A 17470-nucleotide genomic window follows, 5' to 3' on the forward strand; every position below is an offset into this window, starting at 1 on the left:
ATGGTGGCTCACAATCATCTGTAATAAGATCTGATAAGATTATTAGATCTGTAATAAGATCAGATAAGATCTGATGCCTTCTGGTATATCTGAATAAATTTATGTGTAATGAATAAATAAATCTTTTAAAAAAAGATGCAAAGACAAATAGATCTGTTTAAAGTCAAGCCTGGTCTACACAGCAAGCTAGAGACCAACCAAACTATATAATGAAACCTCATCTCAAAAATGGGGGTGAGGAGTCAGAAGTTGATTATTAGTGGTAATTGATAATAATTAATAATCATTTTTAGAAATAGCAATCACAATTGTACTGATAGCAACTGCTGCTTTTATGGCTTTCTTTTGTGCACCAAACCCTGGGCTAAGCATTGTATATGCATTTTCCAGCAAGAGTCAAGAGGTGTAGGTTTGTGGTTGGTTAAATGAAAATGGTTCCCATAGGCTCACAGGGAGTAACATTACTGAGAGGTGTGCGTTTGTTGGAGTAGGTGTGGCCTTGTTGGAGGAAATATGTCACTGGGAGTGGGCTTTGGGTTTTCAGAAGCCCAAGGCAGGATCAGTGTCATTCTGTCTTTCTGCTACCTGCCAATATGTATACAGAATGCTCAGCTACCTTTCCAGCACCATGTCTGCCTGCATGCCACCATGACAATAATGAACTGAACCTCTGAACTGTAAACCAACTCCAATTAAATGTTTTCCTTTATAAGAGTTGCCATAGTCATGGTGTCTCTTCCCAGCAATAAAAACCCTAAGACAGGGGTGGAAGATTCTTTGTGCAGAAGAAGGATCTGGTTAATATAGTGACTGGTTAAGTCACTAGCAAGAACTGGAACAAAGGCTTGGACTATGAAGTTTCAACTACTGCATTATTACCATAAAGCCAAAATATTTATTGTTTTATTTTCTATCCATGTACCATGAGCATTAACTAGCATTTTAAAGAAAAGAAATGGAGTTTACTGAATCAGAGAAATTAAATAATATTCTACCTAGTAAAGATTTTTATGTAAAATAATATATACAATCAAGATTTCCAGTAGTACTGTAATAGGTAGAAAAGTTAACATAAAATAGTATGCAGTTACTACTTTTATTTACTATTAAATTGAAACCTACCTCTCCAGCCACTTCCATTGTAAAAACCGACTAAAGTATATACTCTCTTGGTATTCTTCAAATGGTGTTTCACTCAAATACTTAAAGACAATTCTAGAAAAGATTTTATACAATTATATATTTATCATGTAAGAATATGACAGCTGAGTCATAGTTAAGAAACATTCAGTGAAAAAGTTGACCCTTATACACATTTGAGTATACAGAATTTGCTTTTATAGAAGTCTATAAATTCCAATGTTATCAGTGAACATATAAAAATGTTTAAAAGGAATGGAATACCATTACTCTCTAGAAGTCAGTTTTTGTAATGAATATGGATATAAAATAAATAATAACTCATTAATGGGGCTAGGAAAATTATTCAGTCAGTAGAGTGCCTTCTTGTTAGACCTGAGGACCTAAGTTTGGGTCATCAGAATCCATGTAAAAAGCCAGGCTTAACTGTGTATAGCTGAAATCCTAACACTTGGGAGACAGAGACAAGTGAATCAAGAATTCGTGGATATCTTTGACACAGTGAGATCAAGGTTAGTATAGGCTATCTGAGAACTTCGTTCAAAAGATAGATGTTGGGCTGTAGAGATGGCTCAGTGGTTAAGAGCACTGACTGCTCTTTCAGAGGTCCCGAGTTCAAAACCCAGTAACCACATGGTGGCTGACAACCATCTGTAATGAGATCTGATGCCCTCTTCTGGTGTGTCTGAAGACAACATTGGTGTACTCATATATAAAATAAATAAATAAATAAATATATTTTTTAAAAGATAGATGTTGCAGCCTTAACTTAGGAGTGTGTGTAGGGGAGTGAAGACCAAATGATACCAAAGGTTTGCTGGCCACCCGGTCTAGCCAAAACAGCCAGGTCCATATTCAAGGAGAGCCTCTATCAAACAAATTAGATGGAGCACAAATGAGGAAAGCAATTTGACCTTTGGTATCCTCATGTATACATACAAATACCAACATTTACCCTCTCTCTCTTTCTTTATCTCTCTCTCTCTCTCTCTCTCTCTCTCTCTCTCTCTCTCTCTCTCTCTCTCTCTGACACACACAAACACACACACACACAAGAACATAGTAAGAGGAAGATAATAGTTTAAAAGGCATTCAAAGTGTGTGTACGAGTGTGCATTTCATGAAAAAGTCAACTTTTACCAACAAAACTAAAGTGTTTAAATGTATAGTAATAGTCCTATATTAGGAAATAATGTATATTACACCATCTTTTTTAATGTACACCTAATAAATTATTTGATGCTATCTACACATCTGTGTGTCTGTGTGTATTGAATGTATTGTATGTACACACAATGTATGCATGTATATGTAGTACACCGACTCAAACTCCTGGAATACACTTGTCTTCACCCCCCATCACACCCCTCACCTCAGTGTTGGGGTTATAGGAACAAGTAGTCATATTGGGCTTTTATATGAGTATAGAAAAGTTTAACTCAGGTCCTCTTGCTTTAACAGCAAACTGAGCAATCTCTCTATACTACATATTTCTTGGAAAAACTATATGAAAATGTCCCTGTCCCTTGGATCTTATTTATAATTATATACAGGAGTAATAAAATTCTTATTTGGAAGACTGGAAATATAGTTCAGTGATAAAGTGCTTACAAAATGTGTGACACTCTGGGTTCAGTCCCTAATACCACAAAAACATAACAAGGGTAGGTACACTACTTGGAAGAGAACAGGGCAGACAGAGAGCAAGTCATAAGCTATACAGATTACTTCTTTTGTGGGTAGACATATCTGAAGCCTTCTGAAGGTGAGATATGGATTGAAGTATTATAAAAGTTACCCACATATTGCAAACTATTTACTAAAAAATATAAGCCACAAAATAAAAGCTATTCAGCCTCATTTTCAGAATGAGAAAGGCATATAAATAGTTTCCCCAAACTTTCAGTCTGAATACTCCTCAGGAAGCTCTCTAGATCAGCCCTTACTTTCCAATAGGGCAGGGAGGACTGTTCCATCTCTAGGGAGCTATCCTCAGATGTCACCTATCTCATGATTGGAATCTTTGCAAAATTGCAAAAAACACCTGATAGGTGTCCTTAGGGAATATGACCATGTGAAGATGTCGGCTGATCTGTCCTCAATACAACTCCTATGTGTTAAGATGCAGCAGGAAGGAGTCACAAGGACAGTAGAGAGGTCAAGATTGCTAGAACACCTACTTCAGCAAGTCCTGCCTTAGCCAGTCAGAAGTATGGGGCCTGAGGTAAGTTATCCAACTTCTATGGCCCTGTTTCTCACTTGATAAATCATGCCCAAAAGGAATAAATGGGATAATATCTTCAAAGTACCTAATTTTCAGTTGTCACTGCTACTGCATGTCTCTTTATACATGACAGAAAGAGTTCATTACTCACCTAAGTAGTGAAATTTAAAAGACAATAAAGTCCAGGCCCCTCCTTGTGTCTTTAAAGTCAAGCAAAGAAAATGTACGTTTGTTAGTGGGGAGAGTACTTTTATTTGGACTTAGAACCATCTGAGACAACATTCTGAACTAAGGAATAAATTGGATTTCAAAAGAGCTCATCAATAAATCCTGCCAGGAATAGTTGCCACTAAATCGCTCTCATGTGCCTCCATTACAAAAGTACAGGTTTCTCATCACAAACTGTCAAAAACCCAAGTCACAGGTATTACAAAAGAAAGTGAAAAAAAAAATCACATGGTGCAGATCTTAAAATGGCACTCCCCATTTAGCTCAGAGGTCTCACCATCTTCAAAAGACAAGTTCCCCCACTGACCTCATCAGCTATGGTAATATCAAGCAGGGAGATGGTAGCTTTTGCTACCCCTTGGCAATCCTATTGGGGGGTGGCACAGGTAGGAGTGGGGCAGGGAGCAGAGGGCTAATTTCCCCTCAGTACAAGATGACAGCTGAAGCTTGGTGGGAGAGTGGAGCTAGTGAGGCTTAAGGGGAGGAGGCTCCAGGCCCCATTTTCAGAGTCATTGCTGGAGAAGGAAGAGGAGGAGGAGGAGGAGGGATGCTTCCCATGCTTGTAATATTTGTGCAACTTGTGAGCTTTCTTCATTTTCTTCCAAGCCTTCTTGTCTATTACTATTCCTGGGCCTATCATGCCGGAGCAGGTGGTGAGTACAGGGAGGGTAAGGGCCAGAGGTTTAGTGTCCTGGACACCCTGGTTGTGGTACAGGATAAGGAAGACAACACAGAGGGAAAGCTGGGGTTTCCTGGGGAATTCCAGGAGGACAGGGGCGAGGAAGACAGGCAGGATTGAAACCTCCTGGGCACACAACTTGGGGTGGATATGGATTTGGCCCAGCATTAGGATTCCACATGTCCAGATGTTAGCTCACACCTTTCCAAGATTGCCAGTCCTTCTCCTGTCCTCCTTCCCAGTCTCAATAAAAAGTTTCTTATGCTTAACCACAATGTCCTAGGACTATAGTGAACAGAGATACAAGACCATGTCTGTCTATACCAGAGAAGGAACCAAACAGAACCAACATCTTTTTGAAAAAGACGTTCAAGCAGGGGCTGGGGACTTATTCTGTGGTAGAATACTTGCCTAGCAAGTAAAAGGCCCTGGGTTTGGCCCTCAGCTATAGAAAGACACACCGAAAGAAAAAAGGAAGGAGTAAAGAGGAAAAAGAAAGGAGAAGAAGAGAGGAAGAAGAGGAGAAAGACACTACCCCAAGCATGTGCAAACACACACACAAATACTTTTATTATTTTTTATTTTTTAGACTATAGTTAAATCATTTCTCCCTTCCCTTTCTTCCCCTACCCTAAACAAACCTTCTCATATAGCTCTCCTTGCTGTTTTTCAAAAATATATTTATGCTTCCATATAAATATATTTATACATTTAATGCATAAGTACAATCTGTTCAGTCTATGTAACATTACTTGTATGTATATTTTCACAGCTGACCACTTGGTATTGGTGTGCTCTTCCACAGGGAAGACTGTTTCTCCCACTCTAAGCATTCCTTAACTGGCTGTAATTCTTGGAATAGGGTTGAAGCCTATAGCTTTCCTCTGTCCACATTAACATGTCTATTGTTGTCTTTATTCAAAAATATATTTAAAGGAAGTTGAATTCACTAGAACACCAGGAATATGAAATTGAGTGAGAACAAACAAAAGATGACAAATTAAAAATCATGCCAGGAATAATGGTACACACCTTTAATTCAAGCATTCAGTAGGCAGAACCAGATGGATCTCTGAGTTCAAGAGAAGGCAAGCTTGATCTATAGTGAGTTTCATGCCAGCCAGGGTTACACATCAAGACTTGGTCTCAAAAAAATTGTTGTACACAGAAATTATTTTACTATCATGGCTGGCTAGACACCAGCAAAAAGCAGCAGCAGAAACCATTCATTATCTGTAGACATAGGATTGCTAACTGAGTCTCTCACTGAAGGGAATAAACATCTAAGTCATTCATCTCCTTAGCATGCAGAATGCCTATACTTCAAGAGGCATCCTGAGTAGGTGATGAGCCTTGACTTTTACTTTTCTAACTTTTATTCTTCTTTCATACATTCAGACTGCAGTTTCTCCTCCCTCCACTTCTCTCAGTCCCTTCCAAAACTTACCTCTTCCCCAGATCAACTCTTCCTCTGATTCCTATCCTCAAAAGAGAAGAAGAAGATCAAGCTTCTCAGGGACATCTATCAAACATGGTCTAACCAGATACAGTAAGACTGGCACAAGTTCTCACAGCATGGCTGGATGTGGGAACCCAGTAGAAGGAAGAGGGTCTCAGCTGCAAGCAAGAGTCAGAAATAGTCCCCATTCCCATACTGGGAGTCTCACAAGAATGCTAAGCTGCACAACCATAAGGTATATGCAGAGGACCTAGCTCAGACCATACAGGGTCTTTTTGTCACTTTGGTTTCTGATAGTCCCTAAGAGCCCTGCTTAGCCGATTCTGTGACCCATGATCTTGTGGTGTCCTCAAACCCTCTGGCTCCTACAATCCTTCTCCCCCTATTCTGCAGGGTTGACTGTGGGTCTCTGCATCTGCTCCCATCAGTTGCTACATGATGCTTCTCTGATAATTTGGCTGCCACCAATCTGTAAGTATAGCAGAATATCATTTTCACACCCCCTCCCCTTTGCCAGTAATGTTTGGTTCTATCCTGTCTCTGGTCCTAGCCATCCAGAGTATGTTAGGTATGGGCTAGCTCTTGTGGCATGGGATATAAGTTGGACTAGTCACTAGCTGGCCATTCCCACAGGTTCTGTGCCACCACTGCCCCAGCATGTCTTGCAGACAGGACAAATTGTAGGTAGAAGGTTTTGTGGCTGGGTTTATGTCCGAGTCTCACTGCTAGGAGCCTTGCCCATAAAAGATGGCCAGTTCCCCCATTACTCTGGATGCCCCATTATTAGGAGGCTTCTCTAGACTCATTCTCATGGATTCCAGGGAGTTTCCACTACACTGTGTTTCTACATCACTCCCACAACTGCCTCCCACTTCCAGTTGTCTTCCCCTGTCTCCAACTCCCTCCCCCTGCCTGATCCCTCTTCTTTCCATCGCTACCCATCCCCAAAGAACCTTGATTTTTTTTTTTACTATAAACACCAGCAATACTATTAAATTACGGATTTCAGATCAGACCCCAGTACAGTGCAGTTGCACACCCACAAGGCCACTCTTTATCTCTTGCAAGTGGTACAAGGCGACAGTCTACTGTGTGAGGGGTACATCCAAAGATCTAGTACAGGGAAATCCTGGCTTATTGGCTGAATAAATAAGGGAATTCAATTCTCTTTAGTGGTATCATATCCTGCTTACAACATTAAGGAAGATCAAAATAAGATAAGAAGATTTGAAAACTTTCTTAGGCTTAAAAAATATGTAAGAAAGGTCTTTAAAGGGCTCTATAGGCTCATCATCATATGTGTAGTCTGTCACTAACAGAAAGCCCTACATGACTCATGACTATACCAGCATGAGTCAAAAGTTCTTATACTTGTTTCTACAGCTACTGAAAATAGTCCATCCTTCTGAGCTGACTAACCTTTTCTCATTTCTGCCCCCAACATGTGGCCTGTCTCTAGAACTGGGGTATGACTTCTTTGGATTAAGTGTTTTCCAACGCATTGCAGTTTAGTGTCTGTATCTTCCCTCTACCAGCACAGTTCTAATCAAGGTGACAAAGGTCATCCAATGGAGGAAGAGGAGAGCTACCATATTAAGTTCAAGAATGTTGGGGATGAAGAGATGGAAATGCCTGAAGTCTCTCTTCATTTAATACAGTCTTCTCTGCCACAGCACCTACATCAATCATTCCTAAGCCCTAACTCCAGTCTCTCTGCCGCTCAGATGACAATGGTGATTAAACTATTTCTCAGCTTTGTTTGATTATTCAAACACACCTCAAAACCCCAAAAGTCTATGGAATCTACCATTGCCCCAGCCTCCAAATTATCTCTAAAGCCTACTCTTGTCCTTCATTACTATATAGTCAGGGCTCTCTGGAGAAACAGAACTGATAAATATATTAGAATGGCTTATAAACTTGTGATCTAGCTAGTTCAACGATGGCTGTCTACCAATGGAAAATCAAGAATACAGTAGTTGCTCAGTCCAGAAGGCTGGATGTCTCAGCTGGTCTTCAGCATACACTGGAATACCAACGAGATAGGCTCTAATGTGGAGAAATACACTTACCAGAGAGTGAGAGCAAACAGGCGAGAATCAAGAACTTCCTTCTTCCATGTTTATACATAGGCCAGAAGGTAATGCTCAGATTTAAGGAGGATCTTCTCACCTCCAAAGATCTGGATTTGGTGTGAGTCTTCCCATTTCAAATGACTTAATTAAGAAAAATTGCTTAAAGGTGTTCCCAGTCATTTGGGTTCTAGTTAATTCCAGCTGTAGACAAGCTGACAACTAAGAATAGCCATCACAAGTCCAATCCTCGTCAACTTGACACACAATATCTCATGTCATGATTAATTTCCACATGGAAACAATAACCAGGTCATAATTATGCCTAACATGATATAACCTTCCCATGTACAGATGCAAACACATTATAGATTTTAGTATAGGTGGCAATGTCCATTTGAGGGATATTCTTTTAGTATCTTAAGACTTAAATACAATTAACTCTTGTAACACAGTCCAAAGATGGAGTAGTGACAAGGGAATTCACAATGCATGTGAGAAAACACCAAGAAACCAAGTCTTATGAACTCAGTTTCTTCAAAAACAAGATTGTTCTTGGAATGTGCTTTCAAGCCCCTCCAGGTATAGTCGATGGGAGTGGTTTGCTTTACTCCTTACATCTTGCTTTTGTTATTTGTTTATGTCTCTATGAAAATTTTTTTTCCAGGTGTAGCTTATTCTTGTGATTGAACACCTTAATAATGTGATTCTTCTTAACCCCCAGAGTATAAGTTGCCTGATATTCCGATTAAAGTTGGCTATTGCATGAGACTTTAGTCAACTCATTTTTAGGCTCCATTCTCACACAAATATCTGCACAAATACATCTTAGCAAAACATGACACAAATACAACAATTACAATCTTTGTTTCAAAACTGATCACATGGCCTTAGCTGATATTTATAACTACCTTCTTCTACTACCCATTCTGTATTTCCTCCACCCTCAGCAAGCACCTCAGCTGGTTTTGTCTAATACTATCATGATCCATACCTTCATTCCTGAAGGGTCTGTGCCCTTTGTCATCCTGCCAGGATTGGGTTGTAGTTTCCCACTGACTGTAATCACAGGACATGGTATCACCAAGAGACACCTCAAAGGATCTCCTAAATTCCAGACATAATCTTTCTTACCTCCATTATGGAGAAGCAATCCAATTTTCCCATGATAATGGGATCAATCACTCCTCCCAGCACAGTTTGTTATTCTTTTCTTAGCCTGTTGGTTCAAGGACATTAGAATGTCCCAAAGTGGCCAAGGAGAAGTCTGAACTTCTAGCTCAATGGAATGTTTGTTGTGTCTCCTGGTAGGTGCTCTCCCCACTCTGGAACCAAAACTTCTAGGCTAGTAAGAACTTAGTCATAGGAACAGGAAGCAAAAATTTTCCTAATGGCTCACTAGGAGTGATAGTGAATAGAACTATTTCCTTTTCTAATTTATGATTCCTGGATCCATAGACCCTGGCTATAACACATATGGGATGCTGATTTAAAGCATAAACCACTTTCTGGAAAATCCTAACCCAGCACTCCAGGCTGCTGCTTTCTAATTGACTGTATAACTGTGTCTTCAAAAGACCATCCCATCTTTCTGTCAGGACAGCTGCTTCAGGCTGGTGGGGAACATGGATTCCACGATTTTGGGCTGTCTCACTTCTCTGACAAGTGAAGTGAGTTCCTTGTTCAGAAGTAATACTGCATGGAATACCATAGTGGTGGATAAGGCAGTCTGAAAATCCACAGATGGTAGTTTTCACAGAACCAGTACAGGCAGGAAAAGCAAATCCATAACCAAAATAAGTACCTACCCAAGTTAGGACAAACTATCATTTTCACAGAAGTGTCCAATGTAGTCAACCTGCAACCAGATCTCTGGCTGACTGACCACCATGGGGAATAGTAGCATATCTCTAGTAGATTTAGCACTAAGCTGCAGCTGTACACAGGTCAGATTTGCTGAGTGGAAGTCCATTTTGTTAAGCCCATGCATAACCTCCATTTCTTCCATTATTGCCACTTTGTTTTTGAGCAATGACAGGTATGGCTGGGGAAAGAGGCTGGCTGTCCACAGAATAGGCCATCTTATCTATTTGATTACTGAACCTTCCTTTGCTTAAGCAACCTTTGGACGAGCATTTACATGGGACACACGTATTTTTTACATCCTTTGCCCATTTGGAGAGAGCCACATACTTCTTCCCCAAATGTCTTTCTCACCAATTTTCCAATCATGCCCAAAATTTCCAAGTCCCTGACCATCTAGTGGATACACTGACCACAGCCCATCAATTAGTGAACAATCACATATATATGGCTGTTTCTCCTTTTAAACAAAATGTATGAGAATGTATACTGTCCAAAGTTCTGCCCACTAGGAAGATTTCCCTTTGCCAGAATCTTTCAGAGTTGTCCTAGAAAGGGGTTTAATGCTGCAGCCGTCTACTTCTGGGTGGTGCCTGCATAACATGCAGAACCATCAGTAAACCAGGCCTTAGTGTTCTTTCTCAGTCAACTGATCATAGGGCACACCTCATGAGGCTAAAGGTGCATGTTTGGGAGACAGCATAATAATGGGACTAGAAACCAAGGCATTTGGACAACTTCTTCATGTAATGTGCATGTGCCCCCAGGACCTGCCTGAGTACAACATATATACTACTTCCATTTGGTGATTGATTGATAACCTGGTGGTGGTAACACAAGCCTTTACTCCCAGTACTCAGGAGGCAGAGGCAGGAAGATCTCTGAGTCTGAAACCAGCTTGGTCTACAGAATGAGTTCCAAGACAGCCGGGGCTACACAAAGAAAACCTGGGAGGTGGTGGTGATGGTGGGGACAATGAAACACTGTTGTGTACGACCTACTTTATAGACTAGGGATCAAATAATAGTCAACATACATTGGAAAACTCTTGCACATACTTTCCTTCCCTCCAAGCTCCCTCTAAATTGCAGCCAGAACACAGTTTTGTATTGTTTTCTGTTTTTATTTTTTTATTTTTGTTCTGTATTTTTGGGTTTTATTGTTGTTTGCTCTTTTGGAGACAGGGTCTTTTTTTTAAAAAAAGATGTATTCATTTTTATATGTGTTTTGCCTACATTTATGTCTGTGTAAACATGCCAGGTCCCCTGGAACTAGAGTCACAAACAGTTGTGAGCTACCATGTACGTGCTGGGAATTGAACCCCAGTCCTGTGGAAGAACAGTCAGTGCTATTAAGCAGTAAGCCATCTCTCCATCCCCAAGAGACGTCCTAATTGTAGTCAAAGTCTGCCTCACACCATGACCCTTCTGCCACTACTGCCTGCATGAAGAGGGTACAGGCATGTCGCACCACATCTGACCAGAGAAATCTTTGAAAACCACAATGAAAATGTAATTTAAATAATCTTTGAGCTCAAGACAAACTTTCCCACATTTCTCTGGGCCTTAGTTAACTTTCTGTGAGACAAGCGACTATCCACACAGCTACACAAAACACCACCTCCCTATTACCAGATTACCTCAGAAACCACTTCCTTCCTATGTTCGTAACGTAGTCAAAGTGTTCTACTTAAGAACTTCCCTGTCTATATTCAAAGGAAAATACTTTGAGCAAATGCTTATGTATATAAAAATATTTTTAGACTCAAGCTAGACCCAAGCAGAGGAAAGATGGCCCAGAGTTATCACAGGAATGTTATGGTATTTGGCTTGACTCCATGACCCTCTTCAGCACAACCTTTATGTACTTATGATCATTAATCTCCACTTAAGCCTTTCTACACAAAACTAGTGAAGGGGATCCATTTAATTGAAAAACTATGCAGATAGGAACTCAACTTTATAAAACAAACTTCCTGTCATCTTTTATCTTGGGGTTACCAACAGATACTATATACACAAGCCACATATAGAAAAAGACACATGCATTTACCATCCTAGAACTTCAAAAGTAGGAGCAGAGGCATCAGAAATTCAAGGTCAACTTTAGCTTACCTGCAGTCTGATGCCTGCCTAGGTTATATCAAACCTGTCTCAAAAAACCCAAACATCCATAATGCATGCGAGGCAGAGCACCAAACACTTACCCAGCACATTCTTCGAAAACATTTTGAGAGGGAGAATCCTGCTTCAGATTCAATTTACACTCTTTCACAGTATCTGGAGGTATCTGTGGTAAGGGGACTTCTGACTTCTGAATATTGCACAAACCAAATATATATATATATATCAATTAGTGTTTTCATAGTTTACCAATCAAAAAACCTAATGCCTACTATAACTTTTTAAAGTATAAGAAAGAATAAGTCAAAGTATCACCCCAGTACCACATTCCAGCATTCAGCCTAGTTTCTGCTTTCTAAGCCTCTTCTTATAAACTCAAAACAGGTACAGAACTGAAAACAAGATCTCTTTGAGATTCGGTTTTAGCCAAAAGATAAGAGCAAGACTGGGGAAGTGACTGATGAGTATTTGTCTAGCATATAAACGGGCTTAGTCTCTAGCACCGAGCAAACCTAGCATGAAAAACACAGCATGTCTATGAATGGATGGCAGGATAGATATAAAAAGGAAAATGTTATTATGTTACCTGTCTCACAACAAAATAAAATATTAGATCAATGGGCGCACACATTTTAAAAAGTTACACTTTATTTTTTTTTATTTACTGTGTTTGAGTGTTTTGCTGCATGTACCTGTATACCATGTGTGTGCAGTGCTCTAAGAGGCCTGAAGAAAGTGTCCAATCCTCTGAAACTGGAGTAAGAGTTTGTTGTGAGCTGTCATATGTGTACTGGAAACCAAACCGGGTTCCTCTGGAAGAGCAACCAGTATTCCCTACTGAGAAGCCATCTCTCCAGCCATTTTAAATATCAATCTCCACAATGTAACTTGCCTCTAAAATGGGTCTTCCACTTTACTTTCTCACTCACAGTGTCCCTGCATCAGTTTCCTATTTTTAAAAACATTTAAAAGAGATTCTGAGAAAAGCACATAAGAAAATTATTGTTTGGATTCAGGAAAAAGAATCAATATTATTTATTTAATTTATAATTAAAGTCTATAAATTCCAGACTGACTTCTGATTATGCAGAATCCAGCTACTATCAAAACTTTGTTTTCTATAAATCAAAACAGCTAATTCAAAAAGAAGTTGAAAATCTCACTTAGCCTCAGAATAACCATGATGCATGAAGAAACTTCCTGGTGTACACCATAAATGGTGTAACACCTTTCAAGACTCTCAACCCAACTTCTTCCCATGCATCAGGGCACAGGAATAAGGTGAGACCACTCCTTTCACTACATATGAAAAAGTTTGCTTGCTCCTTTATTCAACAAATACACATTGTACTAAGCACTGAAAACAAGAAGACATTTTCTTAGCTGACACAACCAGTATTTTAAAAGTCCTATTTCGCCTTCACAGTGTGTGTGTGTGTGTGTGTGTGTGTGTGTGTGTGTGTGTGTGTGTGTGTGTGTAGATGTTTTTCTTACATATAGATCTGTTCAACACACGTGTCTGGTGCCTGTATAGACAAGAGAGGGGCTTTGCATCCCTATTACTGTATGACAGGTAACTGTGAGCCGCCATGCGGGTACTTAGAATACAACCTGGATCCTCTGGAAGAGCAGCCAGTGCTCTTAAACTCCAAGACATCTCTCCAGTCCCTTATATTTTATTTTGAGACAGGGTCTTTCTATGTAGATCAAGCTGGTCTAGAACTCACAGAGATCTACCCTGCCTCTGCCTTCTAAATGCTGGGATCAAAGGCATATGTCACCACACCTAACAATGTCTCACCTTTCTAAAACGACACAGCAGATTAAATCTTTTAATACTATTTAACAATTAACTCTAAGTAGAGATGCTATTTCCAATGTTGCCAAAACTTTCTATGAATTCTCATAGAAAGGAAAAGCTATCTTTCTAAACATCAGTGAGAAGAGAAAAAATGTTCAACTAAAATTCAGCTACTAATGGGTAACATTACTGGCCTGATATTAAACAAGACAAAAATTATTTTTAAAGGAATTATTTATTTATTTATTTATTTATTTATTTATTTATTTATTTATTTATTTTATGTATGTGAGTACACTGTAGCTGTCTTCAGACACACAAGAAGAGGGCATCAAGGGCTGGAGAGATGGCTCAGTGGTTAAGAGCACTGACTGCTCTTCTAGAGGTCCTGAGTTCAAATCCCAGCAACCACATGGTGGCTCATAATCATCTGTAACAGGATCTGATGCCCTCCTCTGGTGTGACTGAAGACAGCTTCAGTGTACTTACATAAAATAACATATAATAAATAAATAAAGAAGAAGAGGAGGAGGAGGAGAAGGAGAAGGAGCCACCATGTGAGCCACCATCTGGTTACTGAGAATTGAACTCAGGATCTCTGGAAGAGCATTAACCAGTGAACCATCTCTCCAGCCTCAAGGGGCTATTTTTAAGAACAGGTATATATAACAGGAAAGTTCACTTTTGTGGATGGAAAGGAAGGTAGATTTTGAAATTTAGACAATTTCTACTCAGATACAAAGTTACAATAATCAAGACAATGTGGCTCTTGGACAGGGATATATAGGTCAGCGGCTTAGAAAGATATCGGAAATTTTTTTAAAAGTACACTTATTCTTCCATGCTAATATACATTTACTTGGCTATTTTTTAAAAGCAGGGCTGAAAGGATGGTGCAACAGTTAAGAGCACTAGCTGTTCTTCCCAACCTCGGTTTAGTTGTCAGCACCTACACAGTGACCCACAGGCATCTCTGACACCCTATGAACACAGGTGGTCTACAGACATACATGCAGACAAAATACCCATCACATAAAATAAAATTGTACAGCTGAAGAAATGGCTCAGCAGTAAAGAGCAATGGCTGCTCTTGCAGAGGACGTAGGTTTGATTCTCAGAATCTACATAATAACACACAAACATCCATAATTTCTGTTCCAAGGGATACAACAATCTGAATTCTTGCATCAGGCACACATGTGATACACATACAGGAAAAATACTCAAACATGTAAGTTTAATTTTTTTTAAACTTCAGGGTTTTTATTGTTTAGTTATAAAAGTTCCTTACAGCCTGAGTATTAGAATATCTAATAAGGAAAGCTATATACCTTTGGTTATTTTGTTTTGGTCTATATCCATTTGGAGTATACTTTTTGCTTGTGGTGTGAGGCAAGAGTACCACTTCATTTTTTATATGTGAATTTCTACTTGTTCCAGCATCATTTGTTGAAAAGATCGCGCCTTCTTCTTCTGGGTGGTCTCACTTTATAATAAATCCGTTGACTGTAAGCTTATTGGTTTACTTCTAGTTCTCAGTCCATACCACTCACCTGAATATCTATCCCTATCAGAGTACCACATTGTCTTGATTATTGTAACTTTGTAGCTGAGAAGTGTGAATTCTGTATGTTTTCCCCGCCCCCAGGCATACAACTATCTGGGGCCTTTTAAATATACATTTGCATCGAGACTCAGTTTGCTGGTTTCTACAGAAGGAGCAGGTCGACTGGATGGGGAAGATGGTTAAAACAGATAGCAATTTGCTGAGTCTTAACATGTTAACAACATTGTCTTGATCCATGAACATGGGATGTTTTTTCATTTAGATGTTCTTTAATATCTTCAGTTTTTCATTACTGAATATACAAATCTTTTATTTATTCTACTATATCTAAGCTTTTTTTAAATTTTTGGTAAAAATACAAATGGATTTTCTTAATTTGTTCTTACTTGCTAATGTATAAAATTACAACAAAATTTTGTATATCTAGAACCTATGAGCCTTGCCAAACTCATTTATTAGCTATAGCAATGTTTCCTGTTTACTGTATGTAGATTCCTTAGAATCTTCTCTATGTGTTTGTCAGCATTATTTCCATTGCTACTTCATAACTGTAATTTTGCGGCTATTATGAATTGTAATGTAAGATCTGGTATCTCCAAGGGTCTGAGGTGACCCCTGTGGAAAGGTCAGTTGACTCCCCAGAGATTGCCATCCACAGGTTGAGAACCTCCGGAACAGAGCGTGGACTTACCCCTTCCTATACTCTCTTTTCCCTTCTCTAATGTTATCTTTAAACTTTGTACAACTTTTTTATTTTTGTTGTTTTTTTTAAAGACAGGGTCTTAGAATGTAGTCCTCGCTAACCTGGATGGAACTTGATACTTGATATAAAAATTAAACTGGCCTTAAACTCACAGAGATCTGTTTGCTTTGCCTCCCAAGTGCTGGGATTAAAAGATGTACCAAAAAAGAATTTTAAATTATAAAAACTCTTCAAAAACAAAAGATAACTAACAGTAGATAAAAATTTGACATATTTCTTCATTTCATATCTCTTTTTTACTTTGGTTCAGATTTTGTTTAACATTATATGCATAGGCATGTTAATCATTGATACCTAGCTTGCCTCATCCCTCTTAACACTGAAAGCAAAAAGAATAGTCTACCAACAACTTTTCCAATGTCTAGTTCTCAGAAAGAATCCTGAAAGAGCCAAATATTGTCCGAAGCCTGCAGTCACCTGAATTTCAGAAATAGAAAAACCTCCCTGACCCTATGATGAAAAATGACACCCCACCCCCAAATAGGATCAGTCATCACTAGAGACAGACTGTTCCCTCAAGTGGTAAGAATTTGTCTGAAGCCACATTACAACACCATCATTGAGACAATAATCAACCCTAGACCACAGCATGACTCCATTACACATTTCTCTTACCCCAGCTCTTCCTCTATTTAACCTACAGCTCATATCATTACACAGACAGCCTGAAATGCTTAATCCACGTCTTCAATTTTGATTAAAACCCTTTCTTGTCTTTTCTCCATTAAAATTCCTTTCTTTGTGGAAAATGGGCAATATAACATGGGACATAACATGTCATGTCTTTGGCACAGGACTCCAGTTGTTAATATGGTGATACATTAGTAAATCAAGAGAAATAAAAACAGGCTGGGGAGATGGCTCAGCAGTTAAGAGCACTCACTGGCTGCTTTCCAGAAGACACAGATTCAATCCCAGCACACAGATGGCAGCTTGAAACTGTAATTTCAGTCTTGGGGACCTGATACCCTCTCCTGGCCTCTGTGACCACCAGGCACACATGCAGTGCACAGACAAACATGCCACCTCAGAAAACTAGAGAAGCACTGTTATGTGACTTTATATATACACACACAAGGAAATGTATAAGCAGAGTTCCTAAAAAAAGCAGAAAGGGTATAGCTAGGTGTAATGGCGCATGCCCTCAATATCAACAGTCTTTAAGGCAGGTAAATATATGTGAGTTTGAGGCCAGCCAGTGCTGCATGGAGAAAGATTCCTGTCTATGTAGGTATGAATAACTTGAATTAAAATAAAATAGAAATAAAGAAATGGATTTGTTTTTTAAGAAGAAATAAAAACTAAGACTTATAAAAACTTTTAGAAAATATGCTATTTTCAGTTCAAATTAGGCAAATAAAATTCTTTCACTTAGGTTCTGCTTTAAGAAACAGAATTAAATTCTTTGAATCAATTTTTAAGTTTTTTTTTTCTTAATCTAAACAAAAACACAAAAGAGAAACAGTTGTGAAAAATAAAGGCTTTAATACATGTTATATTTTATCCAAAAATTGAAGGAGGAGTAGGAGGAGGAAGAAGAGGGGGAGGAGG

General features: G+C 39.0%; 1 protein-coding gene and 1 pseudogene across 2 annotated transcripts in view; both read right to left on the reverse strand.

Moving 5' to 3' along the window:
* The window catches only part of GRK4 (G protein-coupled receptor kinase 4), a gene marked incomplete at its 5' end in the record, with an annotated part of 81453 nt that overhangs the window by 53552 nt on the left and 10431 nt on the right, over positions 1-17470 (reverse strand). Inside the window, 2 exons of the mRNA XM_080922434.1 lie at positions 1123-1215; positions 11872-11978. Of these exons, the coding sequence (XP_080778560.1) occupies positions 1123-1215; positions 11872-11978 (200 nt within the window). The remainder of the gene's footprint in view (positions 1-1122; positions 1216-11871; positions 11979-17470) is intronic.
* On the reverse strand, positions 4005-4452 carry LOC308434454 (proline-rich protein 13-like; annotated as a pseudogene). The gene has a single exon. The product of its transcript is annotated as a proline-rich protein 13-like (transcript).

The sequence above is a fragment of the Micromys minutus genome, assembly GCF_963924665.1.
Source record: "Micromys minutus genome assembly, chromosome: 1".
NCBI classification, from domain to species: domain Eukaryota; kingdom Metazoa; phylum Chordata; class Mammalia; order Rodentia; family Muridae; genus Micromys; species Micromys minutus.